We start from the raw sequence: 23,392 nt of genomic DNA on the forward strand, positions 1-23,392 counted from the left end.
TCTCTGCTCCCAGCCGTCTTGACCTCATAAGCTTCTACCTACCCTGCCCCCAGCCATCCTCTTTCCACAACAGTCATTGCCGGTCTACTGTGTCAGTGTTAAAAATTAGTGGAGGGCTTCCCTGGTGGCGCAGTGGTTGAGAATCTGCCTGCCAATGCAGGGGACACGGGTTCGAGCCCTGGTCTGGGAAGATCCCACATGCCGCGGAGCAGCTAGGCCCGTGAGCCACAACTACTCAGCCTGCGCGTCCGGAGCCTGTGCTCCGCAACGGGAGAGGCCACAACAGTGAGAGGCCCGCACACCGCGATGAAGAGTGGCCCCTGCTCGCCGCAACTAGAGAAAGCCCTCACACAGAAACGAAGACCCAACACAGCCAAAAATAAATAAATTAATTAATTTTAAAAAAATGATTGGATTGGCAGTATCTTCCCTAACGTTGGCATTTCCTTAACTTCTCCATGTCGAGCCTCAAACATCTGCTTCCGCAATCATATCTTACCTAGAAGTCACACAACATCAGAAGCTCTCTTCAGCCTCAACATCATGATGGATGCTAAGACAGGAAGAGTCTGTCCACAGCGGAAATGCTTGCCCACCCAGCTCTGGTGTTCTTGGTTTCCTTTGAGAAACCACTCTTGAAGATTCTCAAGGAAAATTCTCCTACATCTAAAGAAAAGGCTGTTTGAGGGACTTCCCTGGCGGTCCAGTGGTTAAGGCTGCGCGCTCCCACTGCACGGGGCACGGGTTCGATCCCTGGTCGGGGAACTAAGATCCAACATGCCGCCAGGCACGGCCAAAAAACAAAAACAGAAAAAGGAAAAGGCTGTTTGATTAAAGGCTGCTGATCAGCCTCACCACTAAGCAGATGCACACGAAACTGTTCCCCGAATGAGGCTTGACTGTAAATTGTCTTCCCTCCATGTTGGGGTGAAAACTGGTAAAATCTCACATCTACCAAGTAACTACATGAAGCAACCACTTTACAAGGACTTCTTCTACAGAAGAGAGAAGCAATTATTCCTCCTAGGACTGGCTGGAGAGGCAGCTGGTCCACACACTCCAGAGGTTTCTTCTGCTCCCAGCCTGTCTTGGTCACCCTGTCGCAGCCTTCCTAGAAAGCAAGCGAGGATAGCATCTAGTTCAAATAAATTACAAAGCAATGCCTTAGTTGAATCACTTGTCTCCTGCCTATAATCACTGAATTCTTGAAAAAAGGTTTAACCTCTAGCCTTTTTAAGATCAGAATGATAAGCACTGGAAGCATGTCTCTCCTCGGTGAACTTCTCTTTACTATAAAGCAGGGATGTGGGGACTTCCCTGGTGGCGCAGTAGTTAAGAATCCATCTGCCAGTGCAGGGGACACGGGTTCGAGCCCTGGTCTGGGAAGGTCCCACATGCCGCGGAGCAACTAAGCCCGTGCGCGACAACTACTGAGCCCACGAGCCACAACGACTGAGCCCATGTGCCACAACTACTGAAGCCCACGCGCCTAGAGCCCGTGCTCCGCAACAAGAGAAGCCACCACAATGAGAAGCCCTCGCACCGCAACGAAGAGCGGCCCCCACTCGCCGCAACTAGAGAAAGCCCGCGCGCAGCAACGAAGACCCAACGCAGCCAAAAATAAATAAATAAAATAAAGTTTTTTAAAAAAAGAGAGAGATGGAGTAAAACTCCTGTCAGAGGACTTAGGGGATGTTTTCTGAACAATTTGATTCAGTTGTTTTTTAAACTGACTTAGAAGTAAAAACACTGGTTAGAAACAGAAGCTCCTGACTAAGAGGCCTGCACCTTTTATTGAAGCAACCAAGTAACAATCACGGTGTCGAAGAGGCTTTTTATGGACACACATATGTCACGGAAGCAAGACATGACATGCTTCATGGGACTTGGTATTTGGATGCTTCAGTTAAGGTCTCTCTGGTGCTGTTTTCACCTGTATAGAGTGGTAACTAAATGCTTGGTCTTCTTCTCTGTGCTCTGGGTCTAAGTCTCCTTATCTTATAACCATTCTCTTACACCTTCCATTAAACTTCAGTGTGAGGACATCCAGACCACTCAGTCACGTAAACGGTGGTCCAGGCTGTCCCTCTGAGCAGCACGGAAGACGCAGCAGGCATCTATGACTGCCCTGGGTCTTCCATCTCCTCCTCTAACCTCCTCTTGCTCAGAGAGAGGCATTTCCCTGCTCCCCACTCGAGGACCCCTCACCTCCCTAGGCCCTGGCCACTCGTGCTGGGAATTCTGCCCCAAGTTCCGTGCAGGAGCTGCCCCGCACCTAAGCCAGTTCTCATTCTTCAGAGTAACTCTCTCGATTCTCCACGATCCAAGTATTACCAAGCCGTCCACCTTCCTCCTGCTCTTGCAATCAAGCTGGTCTCCTGGCGATTCTACGAGGCCCACGCTCGTTCTTGGCCCGGGGTGGGCTTGAGCTAAGTTAGTGGCGTCTCTGTCCTAGCAGGCTGTCCCAGGTCTCCAAGGTCACACTGACCTCCACTCGGTACTCAAACGTCCACCGAATGACCCCTGAATCCCCACTCTGATTCCCCTTTCCTGACATTAACACGTTAATCGCAAAAAGATTGAGTGCCCACGTGCCAACTTGGAGCTCATGGTCCAACACGCCTCGCAGCGCACGCCTGGTGAGTGCGTTGGCGCAGTCAGTGGCAACGTCTGGTGGAAGGGACCACAAAAAGGAGGGTTTAAGTCAGAGCTGCTGCACCGGAATCTCGGGGGGGGACCCGGACCATGCACATCAGCACAAGTGACCCTACTCTGAGCTAAGTTCAGGAAACCACACAGTACAGGTGACCCACCTGCAGAATCCCATGTGGTCTAGACTTTTCGTTAACGTGGCACCTTTCCTTAGCACTGGGATGATCTGATTAGCAGTCTCTCCCCTCAGCTAGACGGTGAGTTACTTAAGGAGAAAGTCTGTAAGTGTTGATCATTCTCTCCCACAGTGCGTGAGAGACAAGATATACAGTTCAAGGGATTTTTGGATAAAATTCTTCGGAAGACACTGATGTTGTACAACTCCCTAAATGTACTAAAACCCACTGAAATGTACGAGTTGCATTGTGTGATATGTGACTTATATCTCAGTAAAGCAGTTACAAAGCACGAGCAGATTCATCCAGACACGTTGCTCCTGGAAAGCCAGGTGAGACTCACTGCATCTCCAGGCTCGACATACTCACAGGATGCGCCACGAGGCACTGCTTCACGTGTACCAAGCCAGAGAACAGCCTGGTGGGCAGGAGGCAGGAGCTGGAGCTGCTCAGGACAACTTGGTCACCAACGATTCCATCCAGCTGAGCAAAGAGCTGCTTCTTCAGCTCTAGGTTTTCTGGAACACATTCCTGAAAAGGACATCTTCCAGTTACTACTCAGGATCACCGCACTTAGACCCCAAGCAAAGCGTTTCATGTTTGAGTCATTCCAAAAAGAACCAATTAAGAAACGACCAGCAAAATTTAGGAACGGGGGAAAACATGCTGCCGAAACGTATGACGAATCTTGGTAACTCTGGAAACCAGGTGACGCAGATACGGGAACTGTATTTTCTAGTTGTGTGTCGGACTGAAAATTCTCCTAATAAAAAAGTCCTTCAACCGCATTGGGGGTGGGTTCTACAAACAGAATACACGACAGCACTGCAGGCAAAGCGCTGGGATATCAACAGCAGTCATCACCACTTGTTTGTCCTGATCACCAGATCAACTTATCTTCAAGGAAGAATCTTACCTTCATGAAATGAACAAACATGTTACATCCATAACTCCCAAAAGGCTTCCTGAGAGTCCGCTTCTAATTGGAAATCTTCTGACAAAGACCTTTGTTTCTAAAAATCTAAAATTACTTTAATAGGGCGGTAACGGGGGAGGCTAGAGAAGCAGATTCGGATTAAATACCGCAGATAACAACTGCTCGGAAATTCTGACGACGTACAGAAGGGGTTGGGGGTGAGGAGACGTTCTCGGACACCCAAGCACAGGCCCACGGGTGACGCAGGTCCCTGGGAACGCGGTGCTCACGGCAGGTGCCGCCCTGCTGTGGAAGGAGGCGGAACAGAAGAGGATACTGGCTGGACATTCCAGAGCAACCTTCCCGCCTGCCACCCCCTGGGGAAATCCCACCAGGGTCACGCCTCCCCAGGAGGGTCCCTGAGCTCCCAGTCCCTGGTGAATCGGGGGGAATGGTTCTCAGTGGGGTCAGATAACAGAATCAACTGGTGCTTGCTAAAGATGCAAATTCTCAGGCCCTCATCCCAGACCTACCGATTCAGACCCCCTGCGCGTGGAATCGAGGCATCTGCATTTTTATCCAACCTTCTGATGACTTTTGTTCTCTAAAGTTTGAGACCCACTACTCTGAGGTGTGATCCAAAGCGGGGGCCGACAGTGCTCTCAGTGGTTTGCTACCAAATCCATCCTCAAGGGTCTCCCACTCTGAGGTCAGGCTCCCCGGCCGCTTCCCCTCCACATACTGGCCGAGTGTGCCCAGGTTAGTCTATCAGCACTGTGGTAGCAGAAACGGCACAGACACCAGCAGATAACCAGAAGTGTGCAAAAGTCCAAGTGTAATGCACAAGTACTACCAGTAATTTTATCAGAATCACCCCCCAAAATAAAATATTTTCAAGTTTAATAATATCTAATAGTTAATATCTAATATAGTGAGATTAGCTGTGTAAATATTATGACATGAATTCCATTTCTAGACCATCTACAAGATTTTAAACGTTTTCCTCTAAGGGTAAGAAGTCAATACTGTGTCTGCTGGTACTTTTAAAAAATATAATCAAACCATGTGGAATTTTATTCAGAACAAAAGGTCACACAAGCACCACATCTCAAAGACAGGGGGAAAAAAACGGAGTCATTTAAGAACTGTGAAGCCCATTGTGTTACATCCCCTTATCAGAGGGGAAAAGCTACAGTAGCTGGCTGGTTGTATTGAGTAATTCCTGGATCAGTTAAGTCTGCAAGTTGGGTTAAGTTTAAATGGAGCCTTGTAGGAAAGCCAGGGGCTAAACGTGATGCAGATACAGTGTAAGCTAATAAAAGAGTCCCGTGAATGGCCTCATTGTGAGCCTGTCCTGCAGATTCTCCCTTGAAATTCTATGCCTTTCTTCAGATCATTTGATTATCAAAGAGGCAAGAACACTTGAACCAGAGGAAACCCAAACCTGCTACAATTATGTAAGGGCTTTAACGGCGCATCTGCTTGAAGTTTGATTGCTGTTGTTGTTAATAGTGACCCAGTTGTGTCCCAGGTACTGGGCCAGGGTTACGCCTCTGTCCCTGTCAAGCCTTGAGCTCATCTCCTTGCTGTTACTCATGGCTTGCCTGAGGAAGGGGGCCTGCAAACTGTTACGCAGGACCGTCATCACTTGGGTGGATCACAAAGCTGAGAGCGGCTGCAGTCGCTGGGTTCCCACAGATGGCTGGGAGGGAAGCAGGGAAGGACAGCAAACGGCGAGAGACACACACCTCGCTCTCTCCTGACCTCAGCAGCGCGGCCGGGTGCGAATCCCCGGGCGGGCTCATGGTGTCTTTCCGGGGCCTGTCTAGGGAAAGCCACCAGATGGGAAGTGTCAGAGTGAAACTTCTCTCACTGCTGAAGGTAATTAGCTGGACTTGGCTTAATTAAACTCTGACAACGTTTTCAAAGCAATTATTTGTTTGTGTTTCGTTTGTTTTGAGGTGGGAGAGAGACGCAGCCCATAATAAGTGATAGTCTCACGCACAACCACAAGCTCAGGTTCTGACAGACAAAATTCTGGGGACAAGGAAAGCACTAAGGAATCTTCCAAGCATCACAGCTATTAATGGCGCCTCAAAGGGAGCTTACGCGTGACTTAAAAGATACTTAAAAGGGGGGTTCACATACTTAAAAGGTGGGGTTACGTTTAAACACCCCTTTTCCCTTCCATTCTTGAAAGGCAGAAACTGAATGATGGTATTATAGGTCTAACCTTTTGTTCTCCCCCATTTACTTGAAATTTTAAAGTAAATAACGTATATACTTTAGTGTTTTGTTATCAGTGAAAGTCACCAATGACAGCATCCGGCCCAGCAGGCCTGTTCTGGAAAAGGGGCATGGCCACGAGTCAGTGGACTGGATGAGCCCCAGGCAAAGGACGAGCTGGACGAGAGCTCAACGCTGAAGTTTTTACCCACATGCTGTGCAACCCTATGCGTTTTCCAAAACAAATACTTTCACGGGGAAAATGAAATTTAGTTGATTTTTTAAAGTCAATTCAGGCATTTTAGATAGGCATCCTGTTGCTAGAAAATCTACTTTGCTAATGCGAAATATCTGGAAGCAGTCTTCAATGTTCTTTCCAGAAAGAAAGAAAAACTAAATTAGAAGACTTTGGTACTTAAGGTATTTTACACGCAAAGAAGCGCTATTAGCCAATTTTATCAGGAAAGACATGGGAAGAAAGGAAATTTGAACTAAAATCCTATGGTAATCATGGCAGAGGGAATTCATTCTCAACTTGAAGATGGACATGATCTACTGTAAGTTCTGTCTCAGCACTAATTAAATCTCTTGCTTCAACCTGTTTAATCATCACCAATTTCTTTTCAGTATTTCTCGCAAGAGCACAATCTCTAAAATCCATCACATCAATAGACTGCTATGACTAGTCTTCTCAAGAGGTGCATGGCACGATTACCAAGGAAAAAAAAGACAAACCTTCTTGCTCTAGCAGAAATAGCATGTGTTAAAGAAAAACAAAGGAAAAGTACAAGTTGGCAATATCACAGGCAATAAACAGCACTGTGCCCTAACCAGAGGCTCATATCTTTCCTAAAAAATCAAAATAAAGGGCTTCCCTGCTGGCGCAGTGGTTGAGAGTCCGCCTGCCGATGCGGGGGACATGGGTTCGTGCCCCGGTCTGGGAAGATCCCACATGCCGCGGAGCGGCTGGGCCCGTGAGCCATGGCCGCTGAGCCTGCGCGTCCGGAGCCTGCGCTCTGCAGTGGGCGAGGCCACAACAGTGAGAGGCCCGCGTACCGCAAAAACAATAAATAAATAAATAAAAATAAAAGTTTTTTTAAAGCATATTATAAGTCCTAAACAGAGTTCTACAATAATCTAGAACAAATCATACCCAGTCAAGAGGGACCTTTCCAAAGCAAAACCCAGTGTAGGCTGTACTGAGGAATGTGACTTCCTGCGGATTACGTGTGAGTATGACCAGGATGACTGGTTCGCTTTAAACAGGAGCCCTTCCTCACGTAACCACAGGGAACGGAGGCCAGGCAGAGGGGCACAGCATCAGCTGCTGTCCTAACGTGATGTCTATTTCCATCCTCATTCCAATGATTTTTTTTTGTACCTTTTATGAAATCATTTATTTACAATTAAGTTAAAATGCTTGACATGAAAATATTATAATTTAAAATAGTCCCCATAAGGCTGCAATTAGCATATAGTTTCACAGCATTTCTAAATAAAGTGAGTATAAGCTCGTGGGGTCATACACGAATCACTGCGGCATTACGATTGCCTGTCCTGTCCTGCAAACATTCAGAAAGCCACCAAGCCACGTGCTTCTTGCCAGATGCTGTAACAGAGCCATGACCTCTCACCTCTGGTCCTTAAATGTGAGTCTCTCCATCCCAAACCATGAAGTGTCTGGGAAAGTAGGGTGGGCTCACTGCTTCCATCACCCGCAGTACCAGGCCACCCAACACCGAGGCGCTGGGCTTGCCTCCATCCTGCAGTCCTGATAGCTTACCTCCCAGTCAGAAAAGACAACAGGTGAATTTAGAAAGACAGTTAATAGAAATGTATGTATGCGTCTGTTTATGGGTTTGTGCGTGTGTTTACTGAAAACTGACCTGTGGCCTACAATAGAATTTAGCTAAAAATAGGCCCTCTTCAGATTCCTCCAACTGGCAGCGCAACAACTGTTAAAACAAGAAAATGTACATAAGCCTGAAAACAAAGGTGCACAGGCAAATTCACGCTAAATATTTTAAAACTTAAAAAAGAAGAGTATGTATGCTAATAAAAGCTTCTCCCGTAAACTGAGGGAGACGCCTGCTTCCAGTCATGTGAGGGACCAGGAGGCCTAAAAGTCCTCCCTCCACAGACTGGATCACTCCACATAAAAGCAGTCATCCTTCTAACCGAAGCTGACCTCTCGGGAATGTAAGGAAAAGCAGAGCAGCCAGCACTAAAGGGACCTGTGACCCTCAGGGGAGGGAGAACGTTCAAATGACCACAGGAAGAGCCGAACCAGAGGCCATAGGATTCAGGGAGCTGCAGTCAGGGCCCCTGTGATACAGCCGAGACCCTCAAAAGGCTATATTTTCAGGAACTGGTCAACTAGTTTAAACCAAAAACAGCCCATCTGCTGAGGGAGAAGACAGGGAGCTTGTCTTGATCTGGGCTCCAGCTGGGAAGGTCACAGGGTGGAGGGAGAGGAAAACAAATATGTGAATTCATATTCATGAGCCTGAATTTCACCCAGGTTTGGGGTTCAAGATTATACTACACATGTGGTCTGGACACTCACAAGCTGAGAAAGTTACATAAAAATCTCTCCCAGGCTGGTGGTGATACTACCAGGAGACACACACTCAAGAAGACCCTGGAGGCACACCTGCTGAAGAGGCCTCACCTCTCCTCGGATTCACAAGTAAAGACACACTGAAGAAAACAAACCACCGACAACTGTAAACACGTGGACACAGCAAAGGACACAGCAAACCACCGACAACTGAGACCACGTGGACACAGCAAAGGACAGAACCTCGCGTAACTGAAAACTAGGAGAGCCTAGTAAAATAAGTATGTTTAAATTAATTAAAACTATAAGAAAGGAATCAAACCCGGAAAGACCAGGATGATCTGGAAAAGCACTAAGTATAATATCTAGAAACTGGAATTAAAAATAAAGTTACTGAGTAAGTTAAGCAACAGGATAAACACAGCTGAAGGGAAAATTAATGAACAAAACAGAGGCCAGGAAAGGACCCAGAATGCCATACAGAAAGGCAAAAGTTGACAGGTCATCAAGGAGAATCAGACAGACCTACCATATGCTGTGATCTTTCCATACCCCTCTCTCAATTGTTATGGAAAAGCATTCAAAAATTCAGGGAGCACATGGGAGAAATAAACACAAGTAACAAGCTTGATCTACTGGACATGGACAGCCTTGCAGCCAACTGCAGAAAATACACATCCTTTCCAAACACACAGAACATTTATCAACGGTGCCAACGTACTAAATTACAACGCAGGCTTCGGTAATCCAGAGGACTCATATCACATGAGCCATTTTCTCTAATTACAACGTCTTTAAGACAGAAATCACAAACAGGACATTACCCAGTAGACTTGGAAAATTGAAAACTAACTTCCAGATAGTTCATGGGTCAAAATGAAATCCTAATGGAAATTCAAATATACTTAGCGTTGGGCAGCAAGAAAATGTTGCACATCGAAGTATGTGAGTTCAGCTAAAACAGCTCCGAGAAGTCAGTCCAAAATCCAGTTTAGGAAATCAGAAATAGAACAGAATAAATCTGAAGAAAATAGAAAGCCCGTAATAAAGATAAGAACAGAAATCAATACCCAAATTCGTCCCATAAAGACTGGTAACACGGCGAACCTCTGGAGAAGCACCTCTGCCCAGTCACTGGGCACAGGTCTCCACGCTCAGCCCCAGGCCTCCACTCACCTAGGAAACCTTACGCAGGCCCACAGCTTCAATCACCGACCTGGAAAGTCGACTCACATTTATTTCTCCTTCTCAGACCATCGTCACACGGATGCTTCATCTAATCTGGTCCCCTTCTCCAGCGCCAGCTGATATATTAACTTGCCAGTACAGAAAGAAGAACCCTAACAATCTATTAATCTAATGATCTACAGAAAAGCAGCATCATAATTCCAGTCCCCTGCCTACAAGATCACTAGGTTTACCTTAGTGAGCCTCATTATCTTGTAAAATGTTTCTAAAACATCAGATTTATGGGATAAAAAATATTTATAATCAGCAATGCAGTCTAACAGTAAGCAACAAATTTTTCCTAAACACCTGCTATATACTTAAAGATGCAGTAAAGCCGTTTCCTCCAGTAACCATCTGACCACATCCGGGTGTACTGGGATACAAATAAACATCGTGCAAACTCCAAGACTGGGGAGGAGCAGCTGTATATTCCTACATTCAGAAAAGCTGCCTCACATGTAGGAGAAAATAAAAGTATTAGGAGAACACTGCCCATCTTTTGAACTGTCACTTTAAAAATGGTTATATTTTTAAAAACATCAGTACTGGAAAACAGGATTCAAAGATGAAAGTCCCACGAGAGCAGGAATTCTTATTTTTCGTTTATGGCTATATCCCCAGCTCCAAGAGCAGTCGGTAAACGTCTGTTCAATCAATTAACGAAGTAATGAATGACAAGTTCTGTAACGTGGTAATCAATTTAATACAACTTCAGTGGATGCGTATTTACGGCCCTCTAGCCTCACATTACTTTAGAGGAAATGTCTAAAGTGGGCTGAAGAGCAAACACAGGACATTTCCTGCCTTTGTGCAGCCCATGGGGCAGTACTAGCTGTTCCTGGAGCTGTGGGACACGTGCAGTGGCCCCGTAAGCATGACGCCTACTACCTGCTGGCGTTCCCCCCATTTATTCAGCTACTAGCCACGCTGCTAATCCCACAGATAGTTCTCCATTGTAAGCATGACCTCTGGCATTTTTTAATAGAAGAAAAGTCTCTCGCCTGCATCCAATGCAATGACTTCCGCCTCACGCCCAGTATAAAGCAGGACACTGCGCCACGTCCCACCGAAGCCTCTCGTGGTGTATGTGGCTGTGTACTGGTCTAGAAATATTTGGGAATCTTGCAAAAGTAGACCCACTGAGGTGACCTTGGGTAGACGGAAGTCTGAAATTGACGGACAAGTCACGAAACATTAGCTTTAACGTGTGAATTTAAACAACTCTACTGAGGAACTAGTCTATGCAAGGAACTTTGCCAAGAAATAGAAGAAGATGCAGTCCTTGCTTTTCAAGAAGCACAGGTGCTGGTGGGGAACATAGATGCATGTAGCCATAAGAGAGCAGGCAAGGTGCTGTAACAAAAAAGCAAGCAGAGGGCTTCCCTGGTGGCGCCGTGGTTGAGTCCGCCTGCCGATGCAGGGGACGCGGGTTCGTGCCCCGGTCCGGGAAGATCCCACATGCCGCGTAGCGGCTGGGCCCGTGAGCCATGGCCGCTGAGCCTGCGCGTCCGGAGCCTGTGCTCCGCAACGGGAGAGGCCACAGCAGTGAGAGGCCCGCGTAACGAAGAAAAAAAAAAAAGCAAGGAGAACGACATAAAAGGCACCACACCAGCGGGCCATGCCTGTCCACTTGCCTTGAGGACAGACAGACACTCCCAGTGCCATCCGGTCGAAGTCAGAATACTAATGTAGTACACAGACTGCTCTTAAGTGGAATTACTGGAGAAAAAACACACACATAATAACAGAAGGAACATTAAAATGTTCCCATCTGGCCTCCAAAAGGTCTCATTTACCACCACACCCCAGGGCCAGCACTGCACAGCAGGGGATGTGCAACAACTGAGCTGTGGAGACTGTTCCACTTTGGCCACGGTAGGCTGGATTGCTTGGACAAGCCCTCCTGCTGAGAACAACTTTTAGAAAGCTGAAAATGTATTATTTTAAAAATCAGTTTGAAGTTACTGGGAAGCAACCAAAGCATTGAGGAACCGCGGGGCCAAGGCTCAGGTCAAAGGGGAAGGAGAGCTACGAGCCTAACACTTGACTCCACCTTCATCCTCAAGGTACCTGTGTTTTGCAGAAGCACAGACAAAATGCCTGCAGAGATAAGCAGAGCTTTTTGCAGCAATGAGGGAAAATCAGCTCCCAAGGCTGTAACTGCCAGGACTCGTAGCTCGGACCCTCAAGGGCTGTACCCTGGGAGGAACAGGGACCAGCCTTCACACGCCTCAATTCATCCCAATCCACGACTAAATTAGGGACATGTGCCCCCAGCCTGGCTTTCTTCCAGGGAAGCTCCTCTGCAGGAAAAGAGCCTCAAGCAGAGCCTTAGCTTTTCGTAACAATGTCTCACAAACAAAACAGATGGAGGAGCCTGGACTGGAAGCCAAGAGAGAACACAGACTTTAGAAACAGACCCACAGGGCAGCTGGAGAGCCCTGCTATCAGACATGATAACAGCTGTAAGTAATGTTGAAGGAACTAAGAGATATTAAATAATTTTACCATATAACTAGAAGCTATACAAAGAATCAAATGGAAATTCAACTGAAATATACAATTAAAAACTTTAAAAGATAGACTTAAAAGCAGGTGAGACTTAGCTAAAGAAATAATAGCTTGGAAGGTACGTCAGGATAAAATACCCAGACTGAAGTACTGAGAGACAAAGGGATGGAAAGTACAGCAAAGAACACAAGGAAAGCATGTGGAGATGCTGAAAAGTTCTAACATACAGGTAAGTATAGTCCCAGAAGAAGGGAGGCAGGGTACAAAGAAATAGAGACACAGAGAGGCAGAAGCAATATAGAAATAGATAATGAATTTCCAAAATTGATTTTAAAAATTATTGTAAAATGATTATGATAAAAGGACCTCCAAAGAATGCGATGCTATAATCATTAAAGCAAGCAAGACTATTCTTCAGTATTTGATGAAATAGGAACGTACACCAGACGTGATGCTAGGTGAATAAAGAGTGTAATATTCTTTCTTATAACTTTATAATAAATATACATAAAATATGGGAAGGAAATACAGAAAATAGTGATAGGGACCCCATCGCCGGGCAATAGTCATTTTCCAAGTTTTCTAATGTCTACAATTACGATGAACTACTTTATACGCAGAAGAGTGTTGATTATTGAAAGCAGGATATGATTTTGTATTACAGTAAGATTAAAGTTATGTTGAAATATGTATTTGGAAAGATGTACATAAAATATTATTAAGATTATAATCTTAGAGTGATGGCCTTAAAAGTGATTTTTTTCCTCTATTTTTCGAGTTTTTGATATTAGTTTTAAGGCAGGGCAATGTTTAAGGACGGTGTCAGGAAGTATAAAGAGTCTGAGATTTTTGCTGCTTGCAGGCTAACAAGTTAACCTGCCACAGTTTCACAGATGCTCTTAGAAGACACAAGACTCTTTGGTCAGAGACAAAAGACTGTTACTGACAGGATATCGGGCAGCACGAGCTTCATGTTCACATCGCCCTCAAGTCCCACAGGGGTGATGCAAAGGGACCCAAGTGGATCCTGGGTTTGTGTCACAGCTTAGGGAACATAAATCCTTTACGACTGACTACAAGCAAGTTGACCGACCTGTGCCCCAGGGGGAGACGGCAAAGTGGCCCTTTACTCTAGAGGGAGACACTCTCCCCGTCTTCCAAGGCTGTGAGTTATTCGAGCATCCGTGAAAAGCTAGTCTAGAATGAAAGGGCAGTCCTGTGAGTCCTCTGCTCACAGGATGTGCAGAAACACAAGACCCATGGGGAATCATCTCCCCGCAGCTAGGTCCCCACGTAACCAAGAAAAAGTGTTTTCTGGTCTCTTTTCCCATGTGCACTGAAAAGAAAAAAAGGTAACGAGTCTCACAATAAAGAGTGTTGGCCCAAGGATGACTTTAAGAATACATTAAAATTCTATACCAGTCCTATACCTCTGGTCTAAGAAAGGAAAAGTCCCCTCCCCACTGAAGACCTTAAAGGGTTGCACAAGCACCAACACCCCCAATGGTTTACTCGTCTGGCAACAGCTGATGAGAACACATACCCCACCAACAGGTGTGCGTTTACTCAGAGCCTCTGGATTAACAAAACTGCAATCCTTCCTGATTTAAAAAACAAAACAGAAACTTCTGAAGCCCTGAGTCAGAGCCTTAAATTAAAAGGGGATGAGTTCTATTTTAAGAACCGAGGAGTAATTTACATAAACAAGGGAAGCACCGTTACAGAAGAAATGATGGAATAATGGAAGGTAACAGAACACTGTTATTTTTATTATTCTTAATTGAATAATAAGAATATTAATATTGAAGATTAAGAAAATTAATATTAAATTGAATACTGATAATATTAAAAAAAAAAAAAGAACCAAGAACCAAGGAGAAGCTGTCTGCAGCTCTGTTACCCACTGGTCATCAGCTGATTCGCTGATCTGGCTAGTTCTCCCTGTCTGCTCACTGAGGAGACCACCTCTTCATCAAGCAAGACCCCCTCTTTGTGCAGATGCAAGGACGTGAGGACAGTCAGAGCGCTGAGCGGGGGGCTTGCCCTCGTCTTACGCAGCCACCTGTGCCACAGAAACATCTAACCTTGTACACCCTGTGTGGCTTCGGCAGTGGAGCACAGCTTTGTGTGTCGCGCCACTACGTTAACTGAAGCAAGGTCTTGGCTAAAGACCTCCAAGGCCAGCTCAAAGGCAGGCTCAGCTGGCCTGGTTAATAACGCCCACACACCTGCCCATTGTTTAATCCAACAACAGTGTCAGGGAAATTCCTTGGTACTCCTGTGATATTAAAATATTAAATATTTTAAAATATTAAAATATTGCTTGCTAAGTACTAAAAAAAAGTCCTTCTCTTGCGGCAAAACCATTTTATAATTTAGTGTTTAAATTTTTAGCAATCATTTCTTGTAAGTCTACATATATGCCAAAAAGAGTAACGTGTGGCTGAAATTTTCTGTTCATGTTATAACAGCTTCTGGTGCTGAGAGCAGATCGACGATGTTACTCCCAGCGCAGACAGACACCCCGGCAAGGACACAATGAGGCCCACTCATTTTCCAGTACTTAGGACCCGTCTCAGACATAAAGTTCTCAATGTCCAAATGTCAACAAGAAAACTCTAAGGGAATAATCGGGAACAATTGTGGTTCAACATCTGACTCATTCAATATGTGATACAAGTACATCTTAATTCACTGAAATGACTGGAGACAAAAGCACAAAAAACCTACCATTACTGAAAACCCACTGTAGGTGGGGGAAGGGAACTGAAATAAAAACCCTTATCCCCGGGGGAGGAAAAGGAATGCATGCTAGGTCCCCCCTTATCTCTCCCCTCCACCCCACCTCCCATCCCCAAGCCCCAGGGACACAGTGCCTGCCTGAAACTAAGGCTTATCAGAGCCCCAAGGAAAGACCCTTCCCCAGGCTAGCAAGGATTAAGTAACGAGTAACAGAAGAATACTTCTGGGAAGGGACAGGGCAGGAACATGGAAAGAGATCCTCTCCGAGGGCAGTGCAAAGGGAAGACTTAACGATATTGAGGGAAAAGCCCTCTGGCCAGCAGTCCTCATCTTAAACACAAGGTATTGCTAAAGGAATTTGAAACCTGTAAGCGCCAAGGGTGACTATAGCAATTTAAAAACCTTAACGCTTGCCCAACTCCTAACTAGATTAGCTCAAATCCTCACAATAAAAGCCTGTTTGTAATGAGGTGGATGGACCTAGAGTCTGTCATACAGAGTGAAATAAGTCAGAAAGAGAAAAACAAATACCGTATGCTAACACATATATATGGAATTTAAGAAAATAAATCTCTTGAAGAACCTGGGGTAAGACAGAAATAAAGACACAGACCTACTAGAGAATGGACTTGAGGATGTGGGGAGGGGGAAGGGTGAGCTGTGACAAAGCGAGAGAGAGGCATGGACATGTGTACACTACCAGACGTAAGGTAGATAGCTAGTGGGAAGCAGCCGCATAGCACAGGGAGATCAGCTCGGTGCTTTGTGACCGCCTGGAGTGGTGGGATAGGGCGGGTGAGAGGGAGGGAGACACAAGAGGGAGGAGATATGGTGACATATGTATATGTATAACTGATTCACTTTGTTATAAAGCAGAAACGAACACACCATTGTAAAGCAATTATACTCCAATAAAGATGTAAAAAAAACACAAAAGCCTCACAGGAGGAAAGGCCAAATCCCAGGCATAGATCTGCCGTCCTACTCAGGATGTCTGACTTTCCAAAACAAAAAATTGTGAGGCTACAAAAAAGTGCACACCCAGGAGACAAAGTGATCATTAGAATCAGACTCAGATATGATTCAGATGGTGGGATAATCTGACGTCGAATTTTAAATGATTAATACACTAAAGGCTCTAAAGGGAAATTGTGGACAATATCACACGGGTAATGTCAGCAGAGAAATAGAAACTAGAAGAGAATATCAGATATGCTAAAAATGAAAAACAAAGGAAGATGAAGGTCGCGTCTGACTGACTTATCCGTAGACTCAACACAGCTGGGAAAGAATCAGTGAACTTAAAGATCAGTCAAAGGAGATCATCCAAAGTGAAAAACAAAGAGCAAAACGACAGAGAAGCGCATATAAAACATGCAAGACCTGCAGGAAAAATATCAAATGATCTAACATATGTGTAACTGAAATCCCGAAGTTTCTACAGACAGGGAATGGGGCAGAAGAAAACATTCAAAGAAATCATAAGAACATTCCAGAACTAATGAAAGTCCCAAATCACATAGGCAAGAAGCTCAGACAACACAATGCTGGGTAAGTACCCCTCTTTACCCCCGAATCCACACACATCTAGGTATATTATATTCAAATTGCTGAATATGGAAGACAGAGAAATACTGAAGGCAGTCAGAGAAAAAGTCACTTAATATACAGAAACAAAATGAAGAGTTGGAAGAGGGGCTTCCCTTCCCTGGTGGCGCAGTGGTTGAGAGTCCGCCTGCCGATGCAGGGGACACGGGTTCGTGCCCCGGTCCGGGAAGATCCCACATGCCGCGGAGCGGCTGGGCCTGTGAGCCATGGCCGCTGAGCCTATGCGTCCGGAGCCTGTGCTCCGCAACGGGAGAGGCCACAACAGTGAGAGGCCCGTGTACCGCAAAAAAAAAAAAAAAGAGTTGCAAGACTTTTTGTGAGAGATCATAGAAGATGGAAAGTCATGGGGTGATATTTTTAAGTGCTGAAAGAAAAAAACCCGTTAACTCAGAATGCTACTATAGCCAGTAAAAATATTTCAGAAATATTTTCAGAAATGAAGAAACAAAAACTTTTCTGAGAAGAACAACAATTTAGGGAATTCATTCCCAGCCAACCTGTGAATCTATGAATAGGAACAAATTTTAAAGGAAAGTCTGCAGGCAGAAGGAAAAAAGTAACCAGACAAAAAACTGGATTTATACAAAGAAATGAAGAACACTGGAAATGGGTAAACAAAGGTAAAATCAATGTTTTGTTTTCAGTTGCTCTAAAATATAAGTGAACACCCAAAGCAAAAATGGTAGCAGTGCATTGAAATGGATTACATTAATTTATTTTCAAGTACTGAACCAGCCTTGCATACCTGGGATAAATCCCACTTGGTCATGATATATAATTCTCTTTGTATTTTTTTAGATTTGATTTGCTAACATTCTGTTAAGGATTTTTTTTTTGAATTTTAGAATTTTATTTTATTTTTTTTTTATATACAGCAGGTTCTTATTAGTTCTGTTAAGGATTTTTACATCTACGTTAAGGAGAGATAAGTCTTTCCTAGACCTCCTCCTACCTAAAATGTGTTTTTGTAATAAAGACCGGATATAAAACTCTAACACAGAGACTTCCCTGGGGGTCCAGTGGTTAAGACTCCCCGTTCCCAATGCAGGGGGTCCGGGTTCGATCTCTGGTCAGGGAACCAGATGCCACGTGCATCCCACAGCTAGGAGTCCATACACTGCAACTAAGAATTCCGCACGCCATAACTAAGACCCGGCACAGCCAAATAAATAAATAAATAAATATTAAAAAAAAAAAAAAAGTCTAACACTCCTTAAGTCACTGTCGAAACAACTGTGTTACATACGTATCCACCAGCCCCAGAGAAACGTCTCTGAAGGAAGTAAAACAAAAGTGATCAGGAAGAAAATACTCATGAAGGTTCTGGAAGGGAATGTTAACGTCAGTCAGAATTAACATTTAGACCAGATTGTAACCAGAGGTCACACATAACCGCAATGTGATTAAGAAAATCTGAGCCAGACGCAAGCAGGAAGAGATATGGGAACATATGTATATATATAACTGATTCATTTTGTTGTGAAGCTGAAACTAACATACCATTGTAAAGCAATTATACTCCAATAAAGATGTTAAAAAAAAAAAAAAAGAAAATCTGAGCCAAGATTTAAAAATCAGAGATAAAAATTCCAACTTCTCACTTGCTTGGTTAATGTGAAAAATCAGAAGGTCTGGGCCACTCTAGGTGCCCTTCCTGGGGCTGAGTGCCACCTGTTCCTGTTGGAAGGATGTCAGTTTCCCTGCCCACCTAAGCTGGTCTGTCTAACTCTGTGAGGACAGCTGATGCGGAAGCGAGTTCACATGAAATGCAACACGCATCCAATTCTTGGATCATGGTGGGAGACACATCGCTAGAGCCTGTGGCACTAAACTGAGCCGGAGACCTTACATTCGCTTCTAGCTCCGAAATTCAGTCTGATACGAGAAGATAAATCCTGACCTGGCGCTCAATACCTGTGTCACCTTGGTGAGTTTGGTTCCCTGGTCTGTAAGTGGGGATTCACCCCCATACACACACAAGGACTGCAGGATGGTCCCTCTTTGCCGGGCTTTGCTCCGTGCCGGGCGCTGCTCAGGTGCTGACACAAGAGGCGCTGCTTTAATTCACAGACGCTCACGCAGGTCTCATGACAACGGAGCAGCTGTAGGTTCCGCCACCACCTCACTTTACAGAGGGCGAGGCCGAGGCACTGAGAAGCTGGGTGAGGCAGTCCCCCTCCGAAGCCGGACTCTTCAACTTCCTGGACGCCGAGTTAATAATGCTAAAGGTCTTTTCAAAAAGTTACAGAATATTTTGATTCATTCATCTGCAAATAAACTAGAGGAAGAAACTCAAAGCACCACATAGGTCAAGGGTTAGCTAATGCTGTGTCATCTTCTAATTTGCATTTTTTTTCCTTAATGGTTCTCACGTTGGAAGATGTCTTACAATCAACAGCATCGTCAATATAGTGTCATACAGCACGTTCACAGATAATTCACTCAAACATATTCCCCGAGGTTTGGAAACAAACGCGCCAGCAGAAGCACAGTGCGAGGCAGAGGCTTGGTCAGATGTGCAAAGGTAAGTAAAACAAGTGGTTATTTCCCTTTAAACAGTAACCAAGAGGGCAGGCCCCGCCCAGGGGAGCAGCAGGGACCAAGACAAGTGACCCAGTTCAGGGCCAGGCAGGCTTCTGCTCCAGACCAGCCGCCCAACGGAAAAACAACAGGAGTCATGCACGCAGTTCTCAGTCTTCTAGTAGCCACATTAAGAAAGCAAGAAGAAATCGGTGAACTTAGTTTTACCAACATATTTTACTTAACTGAATATACCCAGATATTGTCATTTCAGCATGTAATTGGCACTAAAAATTATCGAGATATTTTACATCCTTTTCTTTTTTCCTCAGCAAGTCTTTGAAATCCAGTGGGGATTTTACACCTGTGTCAGTTTGACCAGCATTGTTTCAAGTGCTCCAGCCACACGGGGCCTGCAGCAGCCACACGGGCTGGGCGGTTCTGGGCCCAGGGACACCTGCTAACAAAGTAGCAACAGCATCCATTCCGCCAACAGTTACAACCAAAACTCACAGCGCAAACCTCTCAAGAGCCACTTCAGGGACTTGGTGGCACAGTGGTTAAGAATCCGCCTGCCATTGCAGGGGACACGGGTTCGAGCCCTGGGTCCGGGAAGATCCCACATGCCGCGGAGCAACTAAGCCCGTGCTCCACAACTACTGAGCCTGCGCTCTACAGCCTGCGAGCCACAACTACTGAAGCCCGCGCGCCTAGAGCCCGTGCTCCGCGACAAGAGAGGCCACAACAGTGAGAAGCCCTCACACTGCAATGAAGAGTAGCCCCCGCTCGCCACAACTAGAGAAAGCCCACGCGCAGCAATGAAGACCCAATGCAGCCAAAAATTTTTTAAATTTTTAAATAAATAAAAAGAAACTCTGGTATTTCCTGAGCATTTCAATCTGTGCCTGGTACGTGGTACGCACTTTGTATACCTTTTCATTTAATTCTCAGAATAATCATCCTCATGTATTACACATGCTTTAGAAATGTGAGAGCTGATTTGCGCAGAGCTGAGGACTTGCCAAAGCTCGTGTAACTAGGAAGAAACAGAAGCGGGACCTGAACCCACGTCTGTCGGTCTCCCAGGGCCGGGTCTTGACCACTACACCCTCAGGTGCTCCCAATGAACCTGCCAGAGAATCCGTGGGTTTTATTATCACACAAGTAATACATGTTCATTGCTGAAAATTTAGAAAATATGACCAAGGAAAAAGACAAACCTCACAAAACTCCACCTCCAGGAGGTAATCATTTATTGGCACCTGTGTTTTTTCCCAGCATTTTCCCTGAAAAGTCAGATCACTGCACAAATTGGTTCACGCTCTGCAACTTTCCAGCCATTGTAGCAGAAGTTTGTTAAGACACACGGTGCTTAGCTTTACTCAAGGAGAAAATGGGGCTTCCCTGGTGGCGCAGTGGTTGAGAGTCCGCCTGCCGATGCAGGGGACATGGGTTCGTGCCCCGGTCCGGGGAAGATCCCACATGCCGCGGAGCGGCTGGGCCCGTGAGCCATGGCCGCTGAGCCTGCGCGTCCGGAGCCTGTGCTCCTCAATGGGAGAGGCCACAACGGTGAGAGGCCCGCGTACCGCAAAAAAAAAAAAAAGTATGTTCATAAAAAGACAGCATAAACCAAGCAACACAGCCTGGAAACTGATTAAATATTAAAATAAAGGATTTTGTACCTAAGGTTTTTAAATAATTGCTACAAATCAGTAAAGAAAAGTTACAGTATTTTGTTTAAATGGGCAAAGAGTATGACAGTTACTTCACCAGAAAACCAAGGAAGAGGGAAGGGGGAGCAGCTCAAGTATCCAACCTCTCAAGTGATCAGGGAAACGGAACTCAGGGCTCTGCACAGGGAGAGACTGGTAAATACTTCTGATGAGAAAATAAGGTGATGTGCGTCAAAGGCCGCGTGTGTGTGTGTGTGTGTGTGTGTGTGTGCGCGTGTGTGCGCGCGCACGTGTGTGTGTCTGATGGTACACCTGCCATACAGGACAGAAGGTCAATGCTTAATCGCACACCCTAGCCACTCACATGAATGTAAGAAAAACGTGCCTCCTTCACGATCGGGCTGGATGGCTGGGCGGCCCCCGGCGCGGAGGAGGGGCTGACGGTACTGGAACGCTCCCCAGTCCCCAGTTCCCAGGTGCGGGCAGCGTGGGTCTTGGTCGCTGGGGAAAGGAGGGTCCAGGAGAGGGGCGTCAGGCAGGGGATGGGAGGGAGGGGGAGGGGCAGGAGCGCCTGGAAGCTGGAACCTGTCTCTGGACTCACTCTGTGCCTCTTCGTGCCATCAGGACGGTCAGGATGTCAGGATCTGGGGGTGAGACCTGGGCCTGTAGGGATGGGGGGCGGGAGGGAGCAAACCACACAGGGGTCCCCCCAGCTCAGACAGGGAGCACGTGAGCTAAGCCACGTGGTGGGAAATCCTTCGTCTCCAATCTAGTTTCTGTTTTCCTGAGACACGGATATAAGAGATACTTCACTTTCCTCTCCATTCTAAGGAAAACAGTGCAAAACCATGAAAATGACCTGGGGTCTAGGATTAAGGAAGCACTGGGGGATCTCCCTGGTGGTCCAGTAGGTGAGACTCCGCACTCCCAACGCAGGGGGCCTGGGTTTGATCCCTGGCCAGGGAACTAGATCCCACGTGCATGCCGCAACTAAGAGCTCGTGTGCCACAACTAAAGATCTCACGTGCTGCAACAAAGATCCTGCGCCGCGACTAAGACCCGGCACAGCCAAAATTTTTTAAAAAAATTTTTTAATAAAAATTAAATTTAAAAAGTTTTTTTTTTTTTTTTTAATTTATTTTGGCTGCTCTGGGTCTTCGTTGCAGCACACGGACTCTTAGTTGCAGCATGCATGTGGGATCCAGTTCCCTGACCAGGAATCGAACCCAGGGCCCCTGCATTGGGAGCGCGGAGTCCTACCCACTGGACCACCAGGGAAGTCCCAAAAAAGTTTTTTTAAATAAAAAATAAATTACAAGGAAGCACAGGGTGCAACGAGAAGTCTCACAGTTGCCGGATGATCAGGTTCTGAAGAGCCACTAGAAAACTACGCCGTATGTGAAAGTATCCTGACTTTCAAACAGCAGTGAGCCATTCAAACAATTGTGTTTTTAAACTGTATGTGGCCAGATTCAGCCGTTGGTACCGCCCGGGGCCTCTGTGCTGACGGCTCTTGTGACCTCACGGGATGGGGGCCACACAGCCAGGGGACCAAGCCCAATGCCCAGCACCCGCACCGCCGACCTGACAGTAACACAGTCTCTATCCCAGAAGCAGGAATGGAACGTAGAACAAGACCCTCGGTTCAGGTGGGGGTGGGGAAACACAATATAAAGTTTCGCAAAATTCTGTAAGGATCAAAAGAAAGCGAAAAACAGAAACAGCTAACTTGTGAGGTGGCAGGACTCAAGATAACTCATTTTTAGAACAATGACTCTCACCTATTCTAACATTTCAGGAATAACGTCTCAGGAAAGTACCCAAAATGTATCTGGTTAATTGGACCTAAGTCACAGGGTAATTCAGTTGTACTCTCAACGCTCTTCATAAAAGACATCAGTTTCCATCTCTTAATCTCTGAAGAAGGGGATTCCCTATTTAGAGGTGAGGGAGACAGTAGACAGTTAATAAAAATATTGGGGTACAGGGGCTTCCCTGGTGGCGCAATGGTTAAGAATCTGCCTGACAATGCAGGGGACACAGGTTCCAGCCCTGGTCCGGGAAGATCCCATATGCCGCGGAGCAACTAAGCCCGTGCGCCACAACTACTGAGCCCACAAGCCACAACTACTGAGCCAGTGTGCCACAACTACTGAAGCCCACGTGCCTAGAGCCCGTGCTCCGCAACAAGAGAAGCCACCGCAATGAGAAGCCCGTGCACCGCAATGAAGAGTAGCCCCCGCTCGCTGCAACTAGAGAAAGCCCGCGCGCAGCAACAAAGACCCAACACAGCCAAAGATAAATAAATAAATAAATAAAATTTGTTTAAAAAATATATATATATCAGGGTACAAACAAAAAAGCGTGGTGGGTATGTGGCCCTGCATTCTACAAAGAGCAGCAGTTGGACCTCAGCCACAGCTGCTGAGACTCGCTCCATTTAAGGGCAGAAAACAGTCAGGGTCGTAAGGCAGTGATAATATGTGTTTCATACTTTCCTGCACTTTTTCCATAACCAACTGGCTTTATGCATAATTATTGCATGGAATTCCACCCATATAAATGACTGTCACTAGTA

The 23,392-nt window shown here is 45.8% G+C and overlaps 1 protein-coding gene across 5 annotated transcripts in view; it reads right to left on the reverse strand.

Moving 5' to 3' along the window:
* The window catches only part of CRYL1 (crystallin lambda 1), a 73,762-nt gene that overhangs the window by 20,509 nt on the left and 29,861 nt on the right, over window positions 1–23,392 (reverse strand). For all 5 annotated transcript variants that reach the window (XM_030882736.2, XM_060288059.1, XM_060288061.2 and 2 more), the window contains one exon: window positions 3,198–3,359. In XM_030882736.2, the coding sequence (XP_030738596.1) occupies window positions 3,198–3,359 (162 nt within the window). The remainder of the gene's footprint in view (window positions 1–3,197; window positions 3,360–23,392) is intronic.

This window comes from Globicephala melas, chromosome 18 (genome assembly GCF_963455315.2).
Source record: "Globicephala melas chromosome 18, mGloMel1.2, whole genome shotgun sequence".
In the NCBI taxonomy this organism is placed as follows: domain Eukaryota; kingdom Metazoa; phylum Chordata; class Mammalia; order Artiodactyla; family Delphinidae; genus Globicephala; species Globicephala melas.